Source organism: Porites lutea, chromosome 4 (assembly GCF_958299795.1).
Source record: "Porites lutea chromosome 4, jaPorLute2.1, whole genome shotgun sequence".
Lineage (NCBI taxonomy): Eukaryota > Metazoa > Cnidaria > Anthozoa > Scleractinia > Poritidae > Porites > Porites lutea.
Window position 1 is genome coordinate 43,212,078 of NC_133204.1, and position 21,923 is coordinate 43,234,000.

A 21,923-nucleotide genomic window follows, 5' to 3' on the forward strand; every position below is an offset into this window, starting at 1 on the left:
TCTGGCATACATTTGATTACAAACGGGACGTTATACAGGAAAATTAACACGTGACGAAAAAACGGATTTAACGAACGTCAAAGGTGAAGTCAAACGCGAGGTAAAGACCACCTTTGCACACCTTTGTACACCTTTGACGCGCGACAAATGTTTACCTTTGCCCACGGTTTCAGGCGAGTCTTCAGGCGATAAAGGCGGTTTTTGTCACGCCTTCAACCCTTACCTTTGACGCGCGTCAAAGGTATACTTGATTAGCATCGTCAAATATGTCTGAGATTCGAGGTAAAGGTGTGGCAAAAAGCGCGGTAATGTTATTATGTCTGAGATTAAAGTCAAAGGCTCGCCAAAGGTCTGGTCAAATGGCGTTCACCTGAAGCTTAGGTCAAAGCTGCGGCAAAGGTGTCGTCAAATATGACTGCAATTCAAGTCAAAAGTTCAACAAAGGTGCTGCGGCAGGTGCTGCCACTTTAACACTTGTTGTTTTTCCAGCAAAAAAAAAATAGGGGGCAAAAAAGCCAAATTATTTTGTTAAGTATATCAGGGAATTTCGGCTATTTTCCGACAATTCCCGATTATTTCAGAAGATTTCCGAAGACTACCGAAGATGTCCGAAGACTGGAGAAGATTTCTGAAGAGAAAACCGGAAATTTTCGACTTTATTGTCGTAGTTGTATTCATATGTGAACGATATATTTTACATCGATCAAATACGAGTTTCTCGCGAAAAACCCTCCAAACAGTATTTTCTCTTGAAACAGTAAACAATAAAAAATTGGCCAATTTAACAGCAAATGCAAAAAATTATGGGTAAATAACACTAAACACTAAAAAACATGATCAACGTTTTTGAAAACAGGAAAACCAGAAGATCAGGAACCAAAAATGAAGAACAATAATGTCATCTTCTCTACTGGATCAGAGTTTTATGCTCTCTTCTTTTCTCCTTATTATTTCTTTCATCATCACCCTTCTGCAAAAAAAAAAAAGAAAATGAAAAATTTGGAAATTTCGGTTGGAAGTTAGATAAAGAAGATATGGTGTATGTAACGGGGAGGTAGTAGCCTGCGTGTCTGACGTGGAGGAACGAAAAAAGGGAGTGGGGATGGGGAGAGAAGGAAAGGGACTCCCCTTCTCATTCTCCTAACCCTGCCCTCCCAGTTTTTCTGCCTGCCACTGACTCAGGCTAAGGAGCCAGATATGTCGTGTGATACCATCGGTACAACATTTTCGTAAATTATTGTTATATAGTTTATTAATAGGTGACTGTTCAAAACATATCGATATAACATATTTACAACAAAGCAAAGCATTGAAGGTACACTCTGTTATAGTTTGTACATGGTTTGTTTTGAAAATAGTCATTGAGGGAAGGTTATTTTAGCAATTAGTCGGGTGCACTATAATGGCCGTTTCGTTGTGGAATTGAACTGCGTAGAGAGATGCTGGCCGTTTCAGTACCAAAAGGTCAGGCTGTTTTATGGAATTATTTGATACAGGGAAGTTTAGAATTGACAGAAGTAAGAATTTGCTTCAAATAAGAAGAAAAGCGTCATAATCGTGAAAATATTGCTGCAAAAAATGTTTCTACATCAATTAAAATAAGTGAATATATATCAACTTACTTTCCTTCCGCACCTTTTCTTTTATCGAAGACCAGCAATCAGCTTTAGCAGCGTTAAAACAAAGCAGTAAAGTAGACCCCCTGATTATTGGATAAACAGAAGACATATTATTATATTGCGCCATTATGTAAAATAACAAATTTTAGTACTGGCAGACCTTTGGCCAGGAACACACTACGATTTCGGAACCCGTTTTTTTTTTTGTTAACCCGTTGTTTACCCGTTATTGCATAGAAAACACGAACAAAAAAATCGACCGACTTTAAAGTTCGGCCTACTACGAGAACACGCGAAAATATGAGCGCGTGATCTGATAAGGGGAGTCGGTGGCGTTTTTATTAGGCTGATTTAACAACAGAACGGCTGTTAACGACTGCTCGCGTAAATCAAACAACTGGCTTGACCAATGGCAGAGCGGCAAATTGGGTACCGGAAGTCGAGTTTAGTCCTTTCCGCGCGCTTTCCCGTCGTCAAATGACGTTCCCGTTCTGTTGCTAAATCAGCTTATTTTCGTGTTCGCGCTTTGTCGATTTCGCGGACCCGACTATTTAGGAGCCTAGAACGGGCTAGACCACTTATTAAGGCTGTGTTCATGCTACAGCGGAAAGCTTTTCGTACCGACACGAAAAGCTATCCAGTATAGCATAAACTTCTATAAGATATGTGACTCTCCACTTTAGAAATTCACTCGGTTACAGAAATCACTTCGAAATCAACGTTCTTATGTGAGAACAGAAGCCCTATCCGGAAAAGTGTGAACATTACCTAAGAAAATACCATCTCTGCCATCTGCATCTAAAAGGTGATACATAACACCAACTAGTGAAGCCTAAAATCTGATATGGCTAGTAATTTCCCTGAACAGTCAGGCAAAAAAAAGGAAAAAGTAAAGTAAAAGTACCAAGTGTAACTGTGACAAGTTTAAATTGAATACATACCATCTGTGATGGCTGCTTTTGATCGGACAGTACCTTGAAAAAAGGAATGGCAGATTATTCAACTTTCAAGATACGTTTGGCATTCATGGTATTGCTCTTCCGCCACAAAGAAAGTCCTAGTTATGAATTTTTGATTACACCTATCATGCTCCAAAATAACCAGGTAAACTTCAGTAATGTGATAAACTGAGGTTGGCCGGTGTGTCTATTCTGGAAATTCTTGTAAGATATATACAGTGAAACCTCCATTAAGCGGACACCTTCGGAACCTTCCCAAGTGTCCGCTTAATAGAGGGCGTCCGCTTAACAGAGGTTTCTAAAAATTGCGCAATGTTTGTTAACGATTAACTTTCAACGGTTACTCTGTACTTTGATAAAGTTCCATGTTGTTAAGAAAGCTAAGGAAGCTGTGCTGTACTTTCTGCAAGACCTTGAGGTAATCGCGGATGACAATCATATGGCCGGATATCGGTCTAAACTACAGTTTATTGACAGCCAAATGTGTTGATTTATCTTTATTAATCGACTACAGTACGTATTTCAGGGACGTAATCCAATACTACTACTGTCAGTTCCGTCCGGAGTCCGCTTAATAGAGGTTTTTAACAATAGAAATTAGCCAAATACTATTTACTTTAGTGTCCACGTCCGCTTAATAGAGGTGTCCACTGAATAGGGGTTCGTTATAAGGGGAAATATAAGAAGTTAATTTCGGGACCCGGCTTAGTGTCCGCTTAATAGAGGGTGTCCGCTTAATAGAGGTTTCACTCTATTCAAAAGATGTTAACTTTAAACAGTGCAATAACAGTAGCACAGTGCCACAGGTGATTTACATTGTTGTGGCCCACGATTAGACCTGTGGGGTGCCTTCCCGTTATGTTGGGGAAAAAACGTTGCTTTACTTCGTGACGTTGCCACCTATGCGAATGAGCTGAATTTTTTTGTGGCCATTTTGTCTTTGGACCAAGAGAAGGCCTTCGACCGTGTCGATTGGTCCTTCCTTTTGCGTACCCTTTTGTCTACAGGCTTTAGCCCCTCTCTCATTACCTGGGTTTAACTTCTGGGTTAAACTCTTGCGTGAGTTGAACACCGCTTTGTTTAAGTTTTTCTGGGGAGGGAAGAAGGATCTGGTCGCTTTTGGTGTTGTGATTCATCATCGTGAGGATGGTGGTTTTGGAATCGTTTCCATCTCTTGCAAAGTCTATGCCCTCCCCTCCTGGCACAGTGGATCAAGCGTCTGTGTGTTTCTCCTGGTTTCTTTGTTGAACTTCTGGTGTTGCAACCGTTTTGGCGTAGATCCTGTGTTTGTTTTCCACACCTTTATCCCTTGTCTATCCGGCTTTTGCTTCCTTGCTCGATTCTTAAAACTTCTTGAAAAAATGCTCGAGAAGGTTCGGGCCAGCCTGTTACCCCCGTTGGGCAAGCAATTGCTTTTTGAGGGGGGCCTGCGGTCGTGTTAGCTTGTTGCACGGGCACATGGCTATTGGCTGGTATGCATTTGGTGTATCCTGGTTAAATTCCAGGGTGGTGGGGATGGTCTAAAAAGCCTGGTTTGTACTGGACTGTGGCTGTACTGAAATTTCGACCGCGGCTTATTCCTGTTTCCCTGGGCTCAGTGTCTCCGTCCAGGTGGGTGTCAGCTGGTTGCACAGGCACAGGGCTTTCAACTGGTGTGTATTTCGGGTGGCCTGGTTAAATTCCAGGGGGTAGGTTTTCCTGCGCTTAGATGCAGTTTCTTTGACTGTGGAATTTCCATACAAGCAATAAAACAGCCTGTTGCTAATGTTTTCAAGTCATCAAGCAGTTAAATTAGAGGTTGTAGGGCCTCTTTTCTTCGAGAAATGGCGTTTTGGATTGTATTTGAGAGACCAATGGCATTGCAAAATTGGGGAAACTGGGGAAATAGCTTTGCAATCGGTGACGCTGAAAATGAAACAAATCCTTAAAATGTCCTATTTTCCAGACTAAAGAAGAAAGCTTTGCATGCAGGAATTGTGCCTAAAATATTTATTTCCTGGTAAGATTGTGCTTTTTCAGTAAAAAGGGCAATTAAATTAACAATCACTGGGAGAGAGACTGACATTTTTTAGTAGCCCGGTTAAAAAAAAAAACACACACACACACACAAAAGCAGGTATATATGAAAGAATTGTCCCCTTACCTTTAGTGTACATAATAGTTACATTGACCTGCTGCGGTCCTTTCATCGACACGGACCGCTGAGGGCTTGAGAAAATGACTTGAAAGGTTTTGTTGCCTTCAAAGCTGTTATCCATGTTAATGATACCAATTTTAACTTCCTTGTAAATCTCTCCCGGAGCAAATGCCAGTTGCTCCCCAGCGGCAGCCTTGTAGTGTTTGTTTGGTTCTGCTGTCAAGCTTTTCATATCATAGCTTAAGAAAGTACAACACAGACAATAGGTGTCACTGTTAATTTAACAAAAAAATTCTCAGTCTCTGACTGGCGGAAATCCCCGACTGATTCGTCCGCAATCAGTCAACGTTGACTTAATTTTTGAAGGCGTTTGCAATATCCGATAAAATGACATCAATGCTACAGGGTAATTGCAAGAAAAAGGCACAGAAACCTAGAAGCTCTATGACGAAGTTGCGCTAGCTTGGCTGTCTTGGTATACGTAGTGCTTGAGAAAATAGCGGAAAATTTCACACATTTTGCGAAGAAGATAGCAGAACTAATGCCTAAAAACATGGCGAAAAACAGCAAAGATATAACTCAACGTATGCAACTGATTTTTGAGCAACATCGGCTGGAGTAAACAATCTCTTTAAATCCGTAATTTGCCAAGAAGGTAACTTTACATCGCTCGAGGTAAGAATATAAGTTTGTTTCTAATGTATGAATTATTGTAAATCTATAGCAGGGAGTAATTCGCCGAGGCCGACGAATAACTGGTCCCTACGAACTGGATAAGTCTTCAGATCATACTCAGTCTCATACAATAATGCTATGAACTCTTAAATTTAAACTTGTCAACCCTCCGTGGGGTAACACGTACATCCTGACCAAATGGGCACCATGCGTATGTACTGCCGTACCAAGGACAGCAAAACACTGAAAACGTTTTAAGGAGTCCCGTCTGACAACGTTCTCATCCATATCAAGCACAAAATCAAACAATTCCAATTTCAGCACTGTAGCACACGTACCAACTCCGCGATATGGCCCGAGTACCTTACGCATGCGCACAACCATATCACCCAGGCAGTGGCAGCCATGGACAGCTGTTTCGTCCTCATTAGGACTCATTAGCATAGCATAGCCCCAGACGAGAGGTCTCACTTATGATCATCCACCCCCCGGAGTTGGTACGTATTCTTCAGTGCTGAAATTGATAACATTGGTTGTCTTTACACTAGGTTGTTAAGTAAGACTTAAGAGCCGCTAAGTTTTGCTTAACCAAAAATTCGTGTGAAGGCCTAAGTAAAATCTCAAGTAACTTTGCTTTGCATCTCATTAAAGTCGGAAAGTTGAAACGATTCAAGAAAGTTTCAAGCGACTTGAAAACCATCCTTATGACCGACTTAGCTGACTTGCGGTTTTGCGATTTCTTGAGCTTTGATAAAAGCGAGACATGTCAATCAATCTTAATTTTGTTGCGTGGGAAAATAACCTGAAGTAAAAAAGAATCGGTTGTGTGAAGCTTTAGTAAACTTGAAGTAATTAAAATTTATTTGTCTTGAAATATTTCTTAGCTTATTTATGCTCTAGTGTAAAGACTACCATTGATTAAAAACACCTCGGAGGACCGTCATTTTGAGACTGTTTATTGATTATACCGGCTAGTTTTTAAAACACAACTCATGGACGCCGACAAAGTTAGCCTCGGACCCGGTTCGTTAGTGGCGAAAAAAGGCTCATTTGGTTTTTTTCCTCTACCAAAAGGCCTGGTTCGAGACCATAAAAACGTCATTGCCATTTACAAACCACGAATTATACCATAATAAGAATTCACCTTCTTTTGGCATACCACATTAGGAGCTACATTCTTCTATTTTCCCCTTTTTTAGCGTGGACTGTTTCAGTACTTACTTCACTGCAGTAGCAATAGCAAGAAATCCCTGACGGCGCATGCGTATCACTGCCATGCCAGCATCTGCTGGTATTATTATTTGAGCTTTCAGAATCTCAATTGTGACGTTCTTTGCCTCCATTGCTGTTGGCGAAATAAATTGTAGTGAATACATCAATACATTCTACATTCTCTTGAATAGACCTCTAAGAATCGTTAATCAAACCGATCGAGTCTAGCTTAGGCTAGCCCGCCTACAGCCTCCTCCTCCCCTCAAACATAATCAAGCAGAGAGACGTTTCAACTTTTTGTTTGAGAGGCGACGGGTGTACTCGGACTAACTTAGGCAGCAGTTTGAGATTGGACTTTCAGATTTCTCCTTAAATTAATGAGTTGGTAACTTTAGGGAGATAAATGCTCTATATTATGCTTTTTGAGTGACATGACATCTAACAAATGTACTGTTATTGAACTTCTAGCGTGGTTATATTGAACTATTGTGTTTTCATTGAACTGCAGAGCGGGAAGCCGCGGACTTAATCCCCGTAGCCAGAGAAAACTCATGATGTTAGTCAAACAATGCAGAATATTTTAACGGCGACTGTTGAATTCTAAGACCAAACAAAAGTTTGCGGACCTCTACGGAAACTAATTTCCGATTAATTTCAAGTGTTTCATTTGTCTAAAAATAACTTTGGTGAAATTCACATTTCCTAAGGGCTAGAATGGGCGTTTCTTTCTCTGTCCATTTATTCTGTCTTGCTTAAAACAATTACCCTGCAAAAGGATTTAAGTTATACTTCATTTAATAAGCAACCCTTTATCATACCTTCTTTAAAACTCCTGTTCCCAAGTTCTTGAATTTCTTCTACACTCAGCTTAATTCCAATAAAGTTTAGGTTGCTTATAAAGAACCCTTTTGTGTTGGATGTGGAGCCAAGCTTCAGACGCGTGTTCCGGTCTTGATCCACATAGCTTTGTCCCGATGCCATCAGATTGTCTACTAGCGTGCCATTATAATTTTGGTAGAGGACTACGTTGGTTATTATTCCGTAATCAAAAGTAAAAACTATTTGAATCCAAGAATTGAGAGCCGCCAGATCGCTGCCCGCGCCATTACCGGTGACTGTCGCTTCAGCACTGCTAGAATAGGGAGAAATCTCAAATGACCAGCCATACTCGTACTCATCTGTTTGGTCATCAGCACGCAAGCCCGAATCCAGGACCTTTAGATCTTTATCGGCTCCAGTTTTAAATAGAAATGACACAGTAAAATTCTGACAGAGATATGGATTACTGATGCACGTACCAGCAAAGTCACCAAGGTCGACCTGTTCTCCTGCGGGCACAAACAGAGCCTGGATTCCATCTTCCACCTGAGTTCTGACGCCATTTGGGATTTTCTCGCTTTTGAAAGATTTGTTGGCTGCTTGGTCGTAACCATACAATGCCTGGTTAGCAATTGGATAAAAAGGCCAGGAGTAATTAGCTGTTGAATGATGAAAACAATATAGTCAGTGGGTCAGTCAATCTGGTCAGTCACTTATTTCAGTTCAGAAACATTTATCTTTTAATGTCCCCTATTAGAACTGTTAGAGGGTCTCTTTAGGCCAGCTAGAAGACTTGGCACTTTAAGAAGCGTCCTTTTTCGCTATGGATCTTGACAAATCACTTGTAAATGACAAGAGAGTGTGAATGACAAAATTACGGCTTCGTGTAGAAAAAATATGCCTTTCTCCCAAAAACTAACAGGCAACGACAATTACCTTTCAAAAATATTTACGCCAACAAGTTTTCAAAAAACACAATTGTAATCCGTGTTAATCTTCTTCAAGTTTGTTCATCCGGTTTCCGTCCATCTATGTTTGCTGTGTAATTATACCTTGTTTCAATGTTTAAGCAGTTATTTTTACTGGTGTTACAATCAGGTTGGCGACTGTTGCGGGTTCCCACGGTTTGAATTTTGATAAGTTTCGAGACTCATCTCATTTAGGGTGATGTTACACGGGACGATTCGCAACGACGATATTTAGAGCAACACAGCCTTGCAATGCTGTAGCAATGTTTTAACCATTCGAAACATCGTCGCAACAATGTTTCCACGCTGTGTTGCGATAAAAATCGTCGTTGCGAATCGTCTCGTGAAACATCACCTTTAAATGAAGATTATTATGAATGTACAATAATAGGCTAACTGAGCATAAAAGACAGTCACCAGAAATAATTTTTTTATTATTAAGAAGAAAACGTATCGTTGCTTTATTTCGTGATTCATGCAACATTCAGAGGAAATGGATTCTTCCAGCATAATTTAAACGGAAAAAAATAGATCAACAGAACTACTTACAAAACATGTGGACAGATTAATCTAATAAGTCCTGATAAGTAGCGGTCAAAAACCCATTAGTAGTCTTCACTTCGCTGGCCCTGGCGTAGGTTATTATTTAGGATGATAAACTCATAAACTGGCCTACAGAACTTGATATAACAAAATTGCTCGAGGCTTTCTACGATCGCCGAAAAAAAATCGTCTTAGAAATTAAATTTACCCTGTTGTTCTCTGTTACCTTTGGATAAAAGTATGTCTCGAACTACTTGCAAACAGATGTAACAACGCCCAACAACATCATTGGGAGTTGTTGCGTCCGTTTTCACGTAGCTAAAAGTTTGAAAAGTTTCAAACTTTGGGCAACAACTCCCAACAACACTCAACAACGTGCAACAGGGCCGTGCTAACGGACCCAACATGTAACATTCCACAATATTGGGAGTTGTTGGCCAACAATGTTTTCGTCCGTTTGTACGGGGCATACTGTAAGGGCTAAGATGAAAGCTGTTGTCTTACGTGAAAATCCTGAAAAGCAAACCCTATGACAACGAAAACGCATTCTTTTGAAAACGCATTAGTGTGAACAGGGCGTTGAAGCTTTAACAACAAAGAACGTGTTCTACTTTATTTACATTAATCATATTAAATCATCAAAAAATACCCCCGGGGGGGGTAATACATTATGTAAGCCCGATATAGGTTTGTGCCACCCCAAAGGATATGATTTTTACGCCGTTTTGGTCTGAAAACGAGTACAGACTTCGCCCATTTTGGTCTAGAATTAGGTATTATTTTCGAGGAAACTATAGGAGAGTATGAACGTATTTACCGTTTCAGTTCCATATGAATAAGAAAGAAAGAGAAATACGCGAATTCGCAGTTTAAGAAATCTTTTTTGTTGGCGTTCTTATCTAAGTAATTATGACATAATTTCAGGTCTGAAAACGGGTGTAAAACTATGACATTTTTCGGTCTGAATCGGGGTCAGGATTTGGAGAACTGTTCGGCACACCCTCACCGAGTTTTCATAGGAGTACCTCCCCAAATACCTCAGTGATGATATAATGAATTAACAGAACAAAAGATCGCGCAACACAATAAGCTACAATAGAACACCATACTTTGATGAAACAATAAAGGAAAATTGTGAATCACGAAATACACGAAAACCTCTCCTGCATGGAGACAGCATTGTAAATCTAATACGTATTTGACCAAAGAAAAACAAATTTAAATTCCCAAAAAATCTCATCAGATCTGTAACATCGCATTCCGAAAACTCAGGGCGCAAAGAATCAGAACTGTTTTCTATACGGTCACGCCACGGGTCCTATATGTAGGGATCAAAACCAGCGTGCACAAAATACAGTCGAACCTCTTCTGGTCGAACCTCTTGTAACATAATCGTTTACTAAATTGCCTCCCTATCACTATTCCGGCATAACGGCTAAAACTAAAGTGCTCAATACTTGTCAACTTTTTCGTTTCGTGCATTTAGCTTCTTTTCAGTGTACTACAGTTGATTGTGTTACGTTCTTGCAAGCATTTTAGCTCATTTTGAATGTATAAAATGTAACCTTGTTCCCAGTTTTACAAAGTGGTCTGTCCTATTACATTACATCAATTCCTCCTCGACTCTCCTTCCACTGATAACCTTTGCAAAGACAGTGGCCGCAAAAAAAGGTTCCTGCTCAGGCCCTAAGCCTTGGTGTGTGAGTGCGTGTCGATTTTCAGCTTTCAAGTAAGATATACAAAATATTTACATCGATATGCATATGTGATCGTGAAATGTAAATTGGGGCTCGTGTGTTATACTTTACCTGCATATGTTCCACCAATGAATAGAAGGGCGAAGAAAACCCTCATCTCTTTCCGCTATCCCCGCTAAACAGAGTACAAAAGAAAATATAGCGCTAGAAATTCAAGCACGTGGAATTGTAATTGATCATCCTCAATGTGAGGTTTGTGGGCATATTGAACGGGGGGTGGGGGGTGGTGGAGGAAAGAGTCTGGGGACTTCCCTTAGTTGGCAAGATGACGGCAACAATGTTAGCATTAGGAAAAACTGTTTGAATGCAGAGGTCCACGCAACGCGTAAATATAACTGACTGGTTCCTCTTGCCGGATCTCTAATCAAAGAGATGCTGTAGCCAGACGTCGCTTAAAGTGTAAAATAAAACCAAACTGAATGCAGGGCTGGCACTACAGCAAAGGGCTGATTCAGATTATAGGCCTATAATAAATCAGCCTTTTGCCGTAGTGCCAGCCCTGCATTCAGTTTTGTTTTAATATTAGCATTGTTGCTGTGAACTTGCTGATATTTTACATATTTTGGAAAAAGGAACAGTTGATGAAATGTAAAGAAGCAAAGCTGTGTACTTAAATTAAGCCCTGCTTTGAATTTAGTAGTCAGAGCAATGATTTATACAAAAAATCAGACTTTAATGAGACCGGCTGAACTGTATTGATTCAGGTAGCGTGCCAGCAGGCTCTCCACCATAAGTGGCGAGAGAGCGCGCGAGTGAGTCGCGAAGCCGCGAGGGGCGGAGGAAAAGGAGAGCTCTCCTTTCTTTCCCCAGACTACGAGCAGTCTCTCTTTTTCTCCTTTTTCTTGGTCCATCGAGCAAAACGTCCGAGACACGCAAATGACCACGCGCGTGACTGAAGTTCCCCTCCTCGCGCACTTGTGTCTCCTTTCGCTTGCGGCTCTCAAGTGACTTCTCTCGACACCCCAAAGTGGAGAGCTTGCTCATAGGCTATGCAACACCAGGAGCCCATCAAATTTGATGGGCTCCTGGCAAGACCGACTCCTAAGAAAGAAAGGAAAAAAAAGCTAGTTGGTTCTAACGAACGCCCAATGCGTCTTGCTAAAAAAGAAAAAAAAAAACCAGAACATTAAAATATCATTTCTCGCTGAAACGGATGACCTAACATGACCTAAACTTCGAGCCAAGACCCGAACCAAGGGTCTTGGTCTTTTCCTTTTTGAAAGCCATTGCTCGAGGAACCGGGCCCATAAGGGTAAACCTTGACCAACAGCAATAAGGAGTTTTTAAACTCTCTATCTCTATTGCTGCTCTCTATCGTTTCTGACAATTTCTCAAAATAGAAAATTACGTGAACTACCAATTTAAGTGTAGAAAATGATGAAAACTAAATGATTTTCCAGTAATCGGACACTTAGGTATGCGCACAGGATTATGGGATCGCCAGGGGGCAAACATTGCAAGTCGTTACAAAGAAATGTATGGCGTGGAGCTGTTTCTCCGTTAGAAGCAGTGTCTTTGGACAGAGAATGCAACATTTTGCCATGATTTTATGAGAAGCGGAGGTGACCAATGTTGGCGCAAAGAAATTGTAAGTCTTTGTGGGATCAATGTGATGAAATCTATCGATAAACACTGATTTTCGCGAAAGGTCGACTGTGAATTTTCTAAATGGTCTCGAAATATATAATACTAACTTAGGTATAAATGAGCGGGGAATGCGGACTCATTTAAGCCTTTCCAGTTGTACTTACATGTGCTCATATTTACAACAAGTGTAATTACGCTCCGCTCGGCGGCGATCACAATGCTGTGCCGGTTTGTGACAACGATCAAAGGTAAGCTTATGTATTGTCGAATTTGATATGTATTAAATTTAAAAACAAAAACATCTTCCGCACATTAGTATATTGATTTCTTCTCGCCAAAAAAACACAAGCGAATTGTTTTGTCATGATCCAGAGCACCGATGAGTTCTAATGCCTTTTCCAATCATTTTGAAGGAAGATATAGAATCTCTGAATATAGCACATCAACTTGGTATTTATTTTCAAACTCACCGCCTTTGTATCGGAAATCTTACTCGTTCGTACGATTTCTGCCTCATCTACTCATGATTAAATACCATGTACTTTCCATGAAATATTTTGTAGATGTCACTTTGTTTATACCAAAGTAAAGGAGGATTTTTTATTTTTATGGCCCCGTACATACCTACGATTGTTGTCTAGTCATATAACCCGCAAAGCGCCGCATACTCGTCGTAAATATCACCACACGTAATTATAACTTAAACGCTTACATGAACCAATCCCCCTACATGTATACCTAAATTTGCACTATATATTTCGAGACCTTTTCTTCGAATTCTTCATGTCTGTGTAAATTCAGTAAACATAAATTTCACACTCAACCTCACGCAAGGAGTGTTTATCGATAGAATTTATCGCATTAATCACACAGAAACTTGAAATTTCAACGCACCAACATTAGTGACCTCCGCTTCTCATAAAATCACGGCAAAATGCGGCATTCTATGTCCAAAGACACTGCCTTTAACGGAGAAACAACTCCACACCATACATTTCTTTGTAGCGATTCGCAATGTTTGCCCCCTGGCGATCCCAGAATCCTGTGCCCGAAACATGGGTATCCGATTGCTGGAAAATCATTCAAATGAGAACCTTGGTCACGTGGTACTATTTTCATTGCAGTTAGCCCCCCCTATAGCCGTAAGACCCTACTACGAAGTATCGAAGGTTGTATCGCGAAAACAGGAAGGTTAAACATGTTGGGGTCCGAGTGGTTTTTACTGACTAGCTACAGCGTCCCTCTGACCAGTGTGATAACGCTCGCAACTTTGGTCTTAACAACAGTGATCGTCTTCAGACTGTTTTCCAAAAGGCAAGTGAATGATTTTGGAAACAAATTCGTGGTGATTACGGGCTGCGACACTGGGTTCGGTCACGAAACAGCCATTCGCCTGGATAAGATGGGAGTTCATGTGTTGGCGACTTGTCTGACAAAGGAAGGGGAACAGAATTTGAAATCAGAGACGAGCGACAGGCTTAAAACCTTTCAGATGGATGTGACAAACTCGCAGCAAATCAAAGATATCTACGAGAAAGTAAAGGAAATTTTGCCCTTGGGACAAGGTGGGTGTAAGCGGCTGTAAGTTCTAGGACTTTGGGCACTCGATTTATGAAAACTTATGCTTACAGTTTGATTGTCCCGGCGTTACCACTCAAACCAAATCGAACGTTTTATTAATCGAACTTAATCGAACTCAGTCGAGTTTAATCGATTGATTACGTTTGATTAAGTTCGGTAATTAAACACAATCGAACTCTGATCTCACAAAAAAGTTTTATGGGGTGTTTACGTGAGAAAACTCGCACCGGCGCGAGTTTCATGCCGGGATGACTTTTTGATTTCGTAATCGAACCCAAGCGAACTTTGAGCGAAGTGCGATTAGGTTCGATGGTTGAATCTGGCATACATTTGATTACAAATGGGACGTTATACAGGAACTATTAACACGGGACGAAAAAACGGATTTACCGAACGTCAAAGGTGAAGTCAAATGCGCGATAAAGACCACCTTTGCACACCTTTGTACACCTTTGACGCGAGACAAATGTTTACCTTTCAGGCGAGTCTTCGGGCGATAAAAGCCGTTTTTGTAACACCTTTAACCCTTACCCTTGACGCGCCTCAAAGGTATATTTGATTAGCATCGTCAAATATGTCTGAGATTCGAGGCAAAGGAGTGGCAAAAAGCGCGGCAAAGTTATGTCTGAGATTATTAAAAGTCAAAGGATTGCCAAAGGTTTGGTCAAACGGCGTTCGCCTGAAGCTTAGGTCAAAGCTGCGGCAAAGGTGTCATCAAATATGACTGACATTTAAGCCGAAAGTTTAACAAAGGTACTGCCAAATATGTTTGTTTCTTTTTCCTCCCCTCGCATCCCCTTCTCGCTCGTCTCGCCCTTCGCATGAATTCCGCGTTCGCCTCGCGCTTGGAGCGAATGCGGCGTTATTGCCTCGCTTGGTTCATAAGCGCTTGATATACAGGCTAGACCCCAACTTGAGGTTTCAGTCAAATTCAATTGCGGCTTGGATACCGTTTAAAAAGGTGGGCAGATAAGAGACTGAGTTCTTAATCTTGTAATTTATTGTCGTAAACCTCATTAGATTAGAAAGTTGAATAATGTCGATTAAAACTTTTTTAAACGCATACATAAAAATGATTTTTTAAAACCTTTTTACGATTTATTGTCTAAAGTACTCAATGCGTTCAATGCAGTCAATGGACAATCATAATGACTGCCGGAAATTTTTAAAGCACTATAACTGTTAGATAAACGCTTTTGTCATGGACGGCAACCTGAAAAATAGTTTAAAACACTTCTTTCAGGAAAGCCAGTGCTAAAATCATGGTAAGTATGGGTTACTTTTGATTAGACTTAAGATTATTATTAGCTAGCAACTCTATTAACGATGTGTTTCAAGCTACTTTTCTCGACCGATGTTAGCAATTATTGTGAAGAGAGAAAAATAAAGCTTTTAATTAACGTTTATATAAAAATATGAAGAAATTTAGGCAGCAACATTTTTGCTCTTTGCCAATTTTTTAGCAACTTTTCGGCATTCCAGTGAGGGAGAGGCCTAGTGGCACACACTTATTCGACATTTATGGAAGTGCCCAACCGGGGCAGTGAGGATCGTATTTAGAGAATGTGATCTGGAAAGTGTTAACAAAACTATCGCGGATGGCTTGAGGGTGGGTTAGGGTTAGCAAAAGTGGCCACCTGTTCGAAAGTGGGCTCTTTTTTAAGTAATAAGGATGACGTCTGTTATTTGTCCTTATCTTAGGTCTGTGGGGATTGGTTAACAATGCTGGCGTATATTTCACCGCACCAATAGAATGGACTCCGCTAACAAAATCTAAACGAGCTGCTGATGTTAATCTGTGGGGACTTATGGACGTCACGAAAACTTTTCTGCCTCTTGTCAAGAAAGCTAGCGGACGAGTTGTGAATTTATCGAGTGCCCTGGGTGAGTAAAAGCGTCTTTTTGCCGCGTCGTATCCGGACATCTTAGGTAGCTTTCCGCGTCCGTCTCAGGCGATCTCTCGAAGTGCCTACGGAGGAGCGTTAAACCATTACTCTGCGTTAAGAGCCGCCTGCCTGGATAGCAAGCGTTTTCGCGCGATGGTAATTAATAGCTGGACGAGAGTACAAGTGCTGGAAGTAAATTTTGTTCGAAATAAAACAAAATTCTTTATTATTATTTTTTTTGTAGGCCGTACTACCCTTCCGCAGTCAGCTAGCTATAGTATCACCAAATATGGCGTGGAAGCATTCTCAGATGCTCTGAGACGTGAAATGCGCCCTTGGGGAGTACAGGTCAGCAGTATTGAACCAGGATTGTTCAAGACTCCATTGTCAGATGCAGAGCGCAATATACATTCATTACAGGAATTGTGGGATGCTCTTAGCCCGGATTTAAAACAGGAGTACGGAGAAAAGCGTCTAGAGAATAGTAAGATCATCCGCTACCATCTTTATTGATTATATAACTAAGGTATTTGCTGATTTTTGGAAACTAGGTTTTAACCCACACTTAGATTACTTGGCCCTTGAGCACATGAAATGAGTACACCTTTTCTGTGTGTTTAGATAACTCAGTTTGAACATTAAAAGACTAACTTCAAGCAGTTCGTGCTTTGTTGTGTTGAAGTACATACACGTGCTAGCTGAGTGAAGAACTCGAAATTCATTTAAATATTCTATTTTGTAACTATCCCTTGCGTGCACACCTGCAATGGACGGTGAAACTGACATCATCCTGGACGAGCATACAGAGCAGGGCGAGTTATTTTCTTGCGTATTTTTAGGCGTCCGAGGGAAGCGCGAGACGGGCGTGGGTGAACGTGGAGCACCAGAGGCGCGCGATGGAAGGGGGCCTGCGCGTCTGGCGTTCCACATCAGCCCACAACGGCCTCACGCTTATCCTCGGACGCCCGGACACGGAAAAAGAACGAAACCTGTTCTTGCGTTTACATGAGACTGGTCTGAAAATAAACTCAGGCCGGTCTGACTTGTGTGCGTGATTTCATGCTCATTTCAATACCATCTTCACTTATAGTGTTGATATGAAATAGGGATTGTGACAATAGCTGTCAAACGTAGATAAGTGAGCTCATGTTACTTTTCAATATAGATTTTCTACTGGGAGCGTTTTAGCGTGGTTGTGTGCTACAACAGTGAGACTGAATTGTGAGCAATTTCGTTGCAAGTGAGACATATTAAAAGGGAGAAAATGTATCGTAACAGGAGCCCATCACAGGCTCCTGATCGTAAACAGTGTGAGTTCACTAATTTCCGAAAACATGATATGATCAGACGTTCTGGGGGGAGGGGAGAGGAGAGAGTGCGAATGTCGGCGGAAAAAGGGAAGAAGGACCGCCTGATCGCAGGTTATGTCTGACGTTGCCTCGATCGTTGGCCCAAGATGAGTAGCTTCAGCACAGGAATGAGTTGGTACCGTCGTCGTGTACACGGAAATGAACCTCAGACCGGGTTCATAAATAACGCGTACTTTCTTTTCGCTTCATTATTTTTGCTTTTTCAGAATTAGATTAATCAGTTATAAATTACTTGACTGTATGCTTGTATTGAGATACTGCAAATTACAGGCCACCCAATGAGCGTTACTTTATCTCTTGACGATTTTTCTGTCGTCAGTCAATTCTACGGTTGTCCATTGGCTTAAATTTTGTGTGCTAGCTGGTAGTTAATTCTGAAGGTTATATTGCACCAAGATCTGCTGTCTTTGATCATTACCGGTCTCCTGTAATCGACCGATCATTGCACCCCGGTCTTATGTACAGTAAACTCAAGTTCATACTGGTGTAAGTTCGTCGCAGTCTCGTAGGGGGTACCCTTTTGACTGAACGAAAATCTATTCTAAGTTTTCATTATTTTCAACATTTTTTTTATTTCTTTACAGTTAAGAATGGCATGAGAATAGTGCTTGGCTCCCAGGCATGCGCAGACACATACAAAGTTGTAGACGCAATCGTCGACGCTCTGAAGTCACAAAGACCGCAAGCACGTTACGTCCTTGGATTTGATGCAAAACTGTACAACCTTATTTCGTTATTACCTACTTCTATAGGTGATCGTCTTTTGCCAAAATTTCTCTGAGCGAAATCAAACTCAAGCTTTCAATGCGAAGTCACCCTCTGAAGTTTTAACAGGTTTTAGGTAGCACCAAATCGGTGAAGATAAAGGACCTTCATCCTCTCTTGAATTGATAACAACTAAGCCTTACTAACTTACTTGAAAAAGATCGTTTTTACATGACGTCACGGCAGCCATATTGGTATTCCTAAACGATGAAACGGCGGTCATGTTGATGTTCCAAGCCAGTCTTGTGGAAATTTAACTTTTATGTAAACTCTTTCTTTTGTTCTAATGAATTTACATTCATAGACGCCGGCTACGTGAGTGAAAACGCTCTACTGGTATCCCAAAACATAGCCTGCGTAGCAAGCGTTTAGCAAAGAAAGACCGAGGAACGACGATCAGTTTTGGCCGCGCGAAAAATGGAACGAGAGCCAAAAAATGAACGAAGGGGGAGGGGGAGAGATTCCTTCCTTTAATCCTCACCCCGTCCCTGCTCTTTTACTCGCCCCATTTTTCGCGCGGTCTTTGACTTCTGTTCCTCGTTCTTTGTCCGGAAACCGCACGGAAACTCTTGCTATGCAGGCTACCCAAAACAATGAAATGGTGGCCATGTTGGAATCCCAGACCAATCCTGTGGGAGTTGAACCATTTTCTTATGTAACAACTTTTTTTTGTTCAAATAAATTTGCTTAGCCTGCTGGCCACGTGACTGAAAATTCTCCTTAATAGACCTATTCATTCAAAATATTTCTCCGTTTCTGATTGGCTAAAAGCACACGGATAATTCATCATAACCAGCTACTGTTGACCAAATTTGGAAGAATTTGACGTCAAAAGTGTAGCAAAGTTGCAGATTGCTGAACTGTTAACCAAGAAGACCTGGGGAAGAGTTTGAGTTGTTTTCGAAGTTAGTAATGGCGGAACATTTTACTCATTTTAAGGCGAACTATTGTCTAAAAACATAGCCAAGAACAGCAAGAAGACAACTCGACGGACGACATCTGCTATTTGGAGTGTGTTTGCATACCTGAACAGTCCTTCATCTCCTAAACTTCCCTATAAAAATGGATCTATCTGCTATATGAAATTAACATCGACGGAAGTAAGCATGTTTTAGCTTGTTTTAAAACTTGGAATTATTTTTAGTGAATAATAAAGCAATTATTGAATTGGGCTTTCGTAGAATATGAAGAATTATGAAGATCTGCATAACCACTCAGCCTCATTTATTATTTACTATACCCGCCATCCTAGACTCTTGGCGTATGACGGGAAAAAAGCAATGTCACGTAGTTTCTCAAAGGGCAAAGAACCTTTTATCTTAAAGACGATAATGGCAAGTTATGGGTGGAAGTGATCATTGTTAAATTTTTTGTATGCAGTAATAACCGTAGATGTCCTCACTGCACAGGGGCACTCAACGGCAATTTTCGGGAAAATATCTGTTCGGAAGACGATTTGAGATCCAGAATTTTCGGAGCATTTGTTGTAAAATTTCTTGCTTGCCTGCCTCTCCTAGGATTTTCGAACATCTACAAAATGGTATAATTACCCATTTTTAACGGATTTTGACTCTAAGAAAGGCCACCTAGAATCTTCGGGAGCCTTTTCCTGGCTGAAATTTTCGAGAAGGTAAGTTTTTATCCCTATAACTTTCGGATCACTAGACTTTCAGCTAGGAAATCCCAACAGATGAAAAGTTTTTAGGGGATAAAAATATGCCTATATCTACCGTTTGAATACTAAAATACGTTTAACAATGCTATGTTAAGTGGTTTTGAACTACATCCTCGTTGGGTGCCCCTGACTGCAAACAATAATGACGTAAAAATTGGCGAAACTCGAACTGTTCATTTTGTACTGACTATTAAATCGTCGTCACGTTTTGAGAGAATAAAAAAAAACGAAAAAAAAAACAAACAAACAAATTTTATTACTTGTTTGTCCCCCTGAAATACCTTCACGTGACAATGCTTTTATTCCAAGAATCCTAAAGCACTAGCAGAGATGGCGGGTGGTGAATAAGGTATACTAAGGAAAGTTTATTGTGTTACGACAAATCACCAAAAAGATAAAGGCACGAGCGTAAGCCACAATACTTCAAATCATTAAAGGCTTTTATCTTCTCTTGCTCAAACTACTAAAAATGGATTCATTTGGAACGTACGCTTATAGCCATCGCATCTATACGGTCCTATACATGTCCTTAAACCAATCCATCCTGAGTCTCACATACCTCTTTCACGAATCAACCTCTTATACTTTAAAGAAGTGGCTAATAGTCTAGTCTGCTACACAGCCGTTTTTAGTGTCGGTACACAACGCTCCTCCCCACAGCTTTGCGTGACGACACTAAAAAACGACTGTGTAGCAGACTACTCATAGTCCGGAATAGTTAAATGACCTTCAGGTCTGATGTTTGCTGAAGTGTGTAAATTGTGGGGAGTCATCTCTGCGATGTGGCCAGAATCTCACCGCCATGCGTAAAGTTAATCACTTCCAGAGTGGCTGCGCCATGAATAGAAGCCTGTGTGAGCAGATGCCTTTTTGGCTTCTGTTTCACATGTAGGCTTGATTATCATCCGCTATCCGGCAAAATAAGCCCGTGCTCATTTCCCCAAAAGAGCTAGCCTGTTCCAGGCGGTTAACGTTAGATAACATCAAGTGAAGCCAGATTGGACACCTTATGAATTTTACACAACGCATTATTTCCATAATGGAACGAGACTGGAATGTAGAATGAGGCAAGTTATGGAGAGATCACAGTAGCGAGTTAAGCACTGATCTCTAGTGATTAGGGTTAAGCACTGAACTGAAAACGGTTAGGTTTCAAATATTGTAATGGGGTACGGCATAAGAACATGTATATTTTAAAAATTATTGGATTTGGCAGCTAATCCTCGATGGTGTAGTGGATATGGATGTAGGCGATAAAGCAAGTGACCTGGGTTCAAAGCATCACAGTGGAGTTTTTCTATTTCATTTTATATTACACAGTAAAGTTGGACTTAAGTTGTTCTTCATGTAATTTTACTGAAAGAAACAATCTGACTTCAGCCGATGTTATCTAAGGCTCCAAGATAGTCGGGTCCGCGGAATTGAGAAAGCGCGAACACACAAAAAAAACCTTAAAAAAGCGGTAGGAAACTGGGGAGAGGATCGCAGGGGCGGGAGACGGCGGAAATCGAGCCGTCGAGAAAAGAGCCTTTCAGGTGAAGAGAAGCGACAAACGGATTTAAGGTTTCGTTCGCAGACTACCTGGCTTTTAATTTCGCCCCTCTTTCCCTCCCACGTTAAACCCTCCTCCAACAAATATGCAGAATGTGGCACGTTTCGCAAACAGAAGCCTCTACTTCGAATATCTGAATTAAAATAGCCAACCGTAATCCCTCCATAGGAATCAGAGATTCTTGTAGTTGCGATCTTTTTAGTTCATCAATCCGGCTGAATAGCTCTTGGAGACAAAAACTTTCAAATATTTCATCGTATCTCGCGCGTTTGGTGCATGCTTCTTATATCCAAGGACGAGACGTGGAGGGAAAAAAGCTTGCCTTTACGATACCTTTTCTCCAAAATACCTTGCCAGATTAGTTGCCAGCAAAATAAATACACATGCTTTCTTTAAGCCGGTTTGTAAATTTCCGAAGATTATCAGAAGTCTAAAACAATTAAATCCACTTTAAAAAATTCTTTTATAAAGACTTTGTGAAATGTTTCTACCACAGTGCTAATCTGAACGAGACAATGACGTGATTTTGCTGTTGTTTTTTTGTTTTTGCAGTGAAAGTGGAGACTACGAGCAGTCTCTCCTCGACGCTCGCGCGCGCAGGTACTCCCCTCACTAAATCTAAAGAAGAAGAGGGAATGAGCTAGTGTTGTATCATGTACCGTTTACTCCCAGTGGCGGAGGGGAGGGGGGCATACTTCCTAGTAGTAGGCTAACGGGTATGTGCCGCTGGACTGGGTCGCATTTTCACGAATGGATTGACTATTATGGGGTTGCATTTTTATAAGAGTTACTAGAATGGGGTCGCACATTTTCAAAAA

At 40.9% G+C, this 21,923-nt stretch overlaps 2 protein-coding genes across 2 annotated transcripts; one reads left to right on the top strand and one right to left on the bottom strand.

The window, feature by feature from the left end:
- Nucleotides 1–2,343: 2,343 nt before the first annotated feature.
- LOC140934731 (uncharacterized) lies at nucleotides 2,344–10,871 on the bottom strand. The gene is made up of 6 exons (XM_073384305.1): nucleotides 10,741–10,871; nucleotides 7,421–8,080; nucleotides 6,612–6,735; nucleotides 4,722–4,954; nucleotides 2,561–2,593; nucleotides 2,344–2,417 (listed from the first exon to the last, which is right to left on the bottom strand). The coding sequence occupies exons 1-6, from the start codon at nucleotides 10,784–10,786 to the stop codon at nucleotides 2,344–2,346; spliced, it is 1,170 nt and encodes a 389-aa protein (XP_073240406.1). The 5' UTR covers nucleotides 10,787–10,871.
- A 2,591-nt stretch (nucleotides 10,872–13,462) lies between these two features.
- Nucleotides 13,463–18,993, top strand: LOC140935801 (retinol dehydrogenase 7-like). Its single transcript, XM_073385364.1, has 4 exons — nucleotides 13,463–13,841; nucleotides 15,559–15,741; nucleotides 15,988–16,227; nucleotides 17,698–18,993. Exons 1-4 carry the CDS (start codon nucleotides 13,475–13,477, stop codon nucleotides 17,892–17,894), a joined length of 987 nt encoding a protein of 328 aa, XP_073241465.1. The 5' UTR covers nucleotides 13,463–13,474; the 3' UTR covers nucleotides 17,895–18,993.
- Nucleotides 18,994–21,923: the final 2,930 nt, after the last annotated feature.

Excerpts from the sequence above, each read along its gene's own strand:
- LOC140934731 (XM_073384305.1), bottom strand. The coding sequence starts at position 10,786 with ATGAGGGTTTTCTTCGCCCTTCTATTCATTGGTGGAACATATGCAG. Across the intron at positions 8,081-10,740 it reads CATTGGTGGAACATATGCAG|CTAATTACTCCTGGCCTTTT; the intron begins GTAAAGTATAAC and ends ATCATTCAACAG. Across the intron at positions 2,418-2,560 it reads AAAAGCAGCCATCACAGATG|ATGCAGATGGCAGAGATGGT; the intron begins GTATGTATTCAA and ends ATCACCTTTTAG.
- LOC140935801 (XM_073385364.1), top strand. The coding sequence starts at position 13,475 with ATGTTGGGGTCCGAGTGGTTTTTACTGACTAGCTACAGCGTCCCTCTG. Across the intron at positions 13,842-15,558 it reads AATTTTGCCCTTGGGACAAG|GTCTGTGGGGATTGGTTAAC; the intron begins GTGGGTGTAAGC and ends TCCTTATCTTAG. Across the intron at positions 15,742-15,987 it reads GAATTTATCGAGTGCCCTGG|GCCGTACTACCCTTCCGCAG; the intron begins GTGAGTAAAAGC and ends TTTTTTTTGTAG.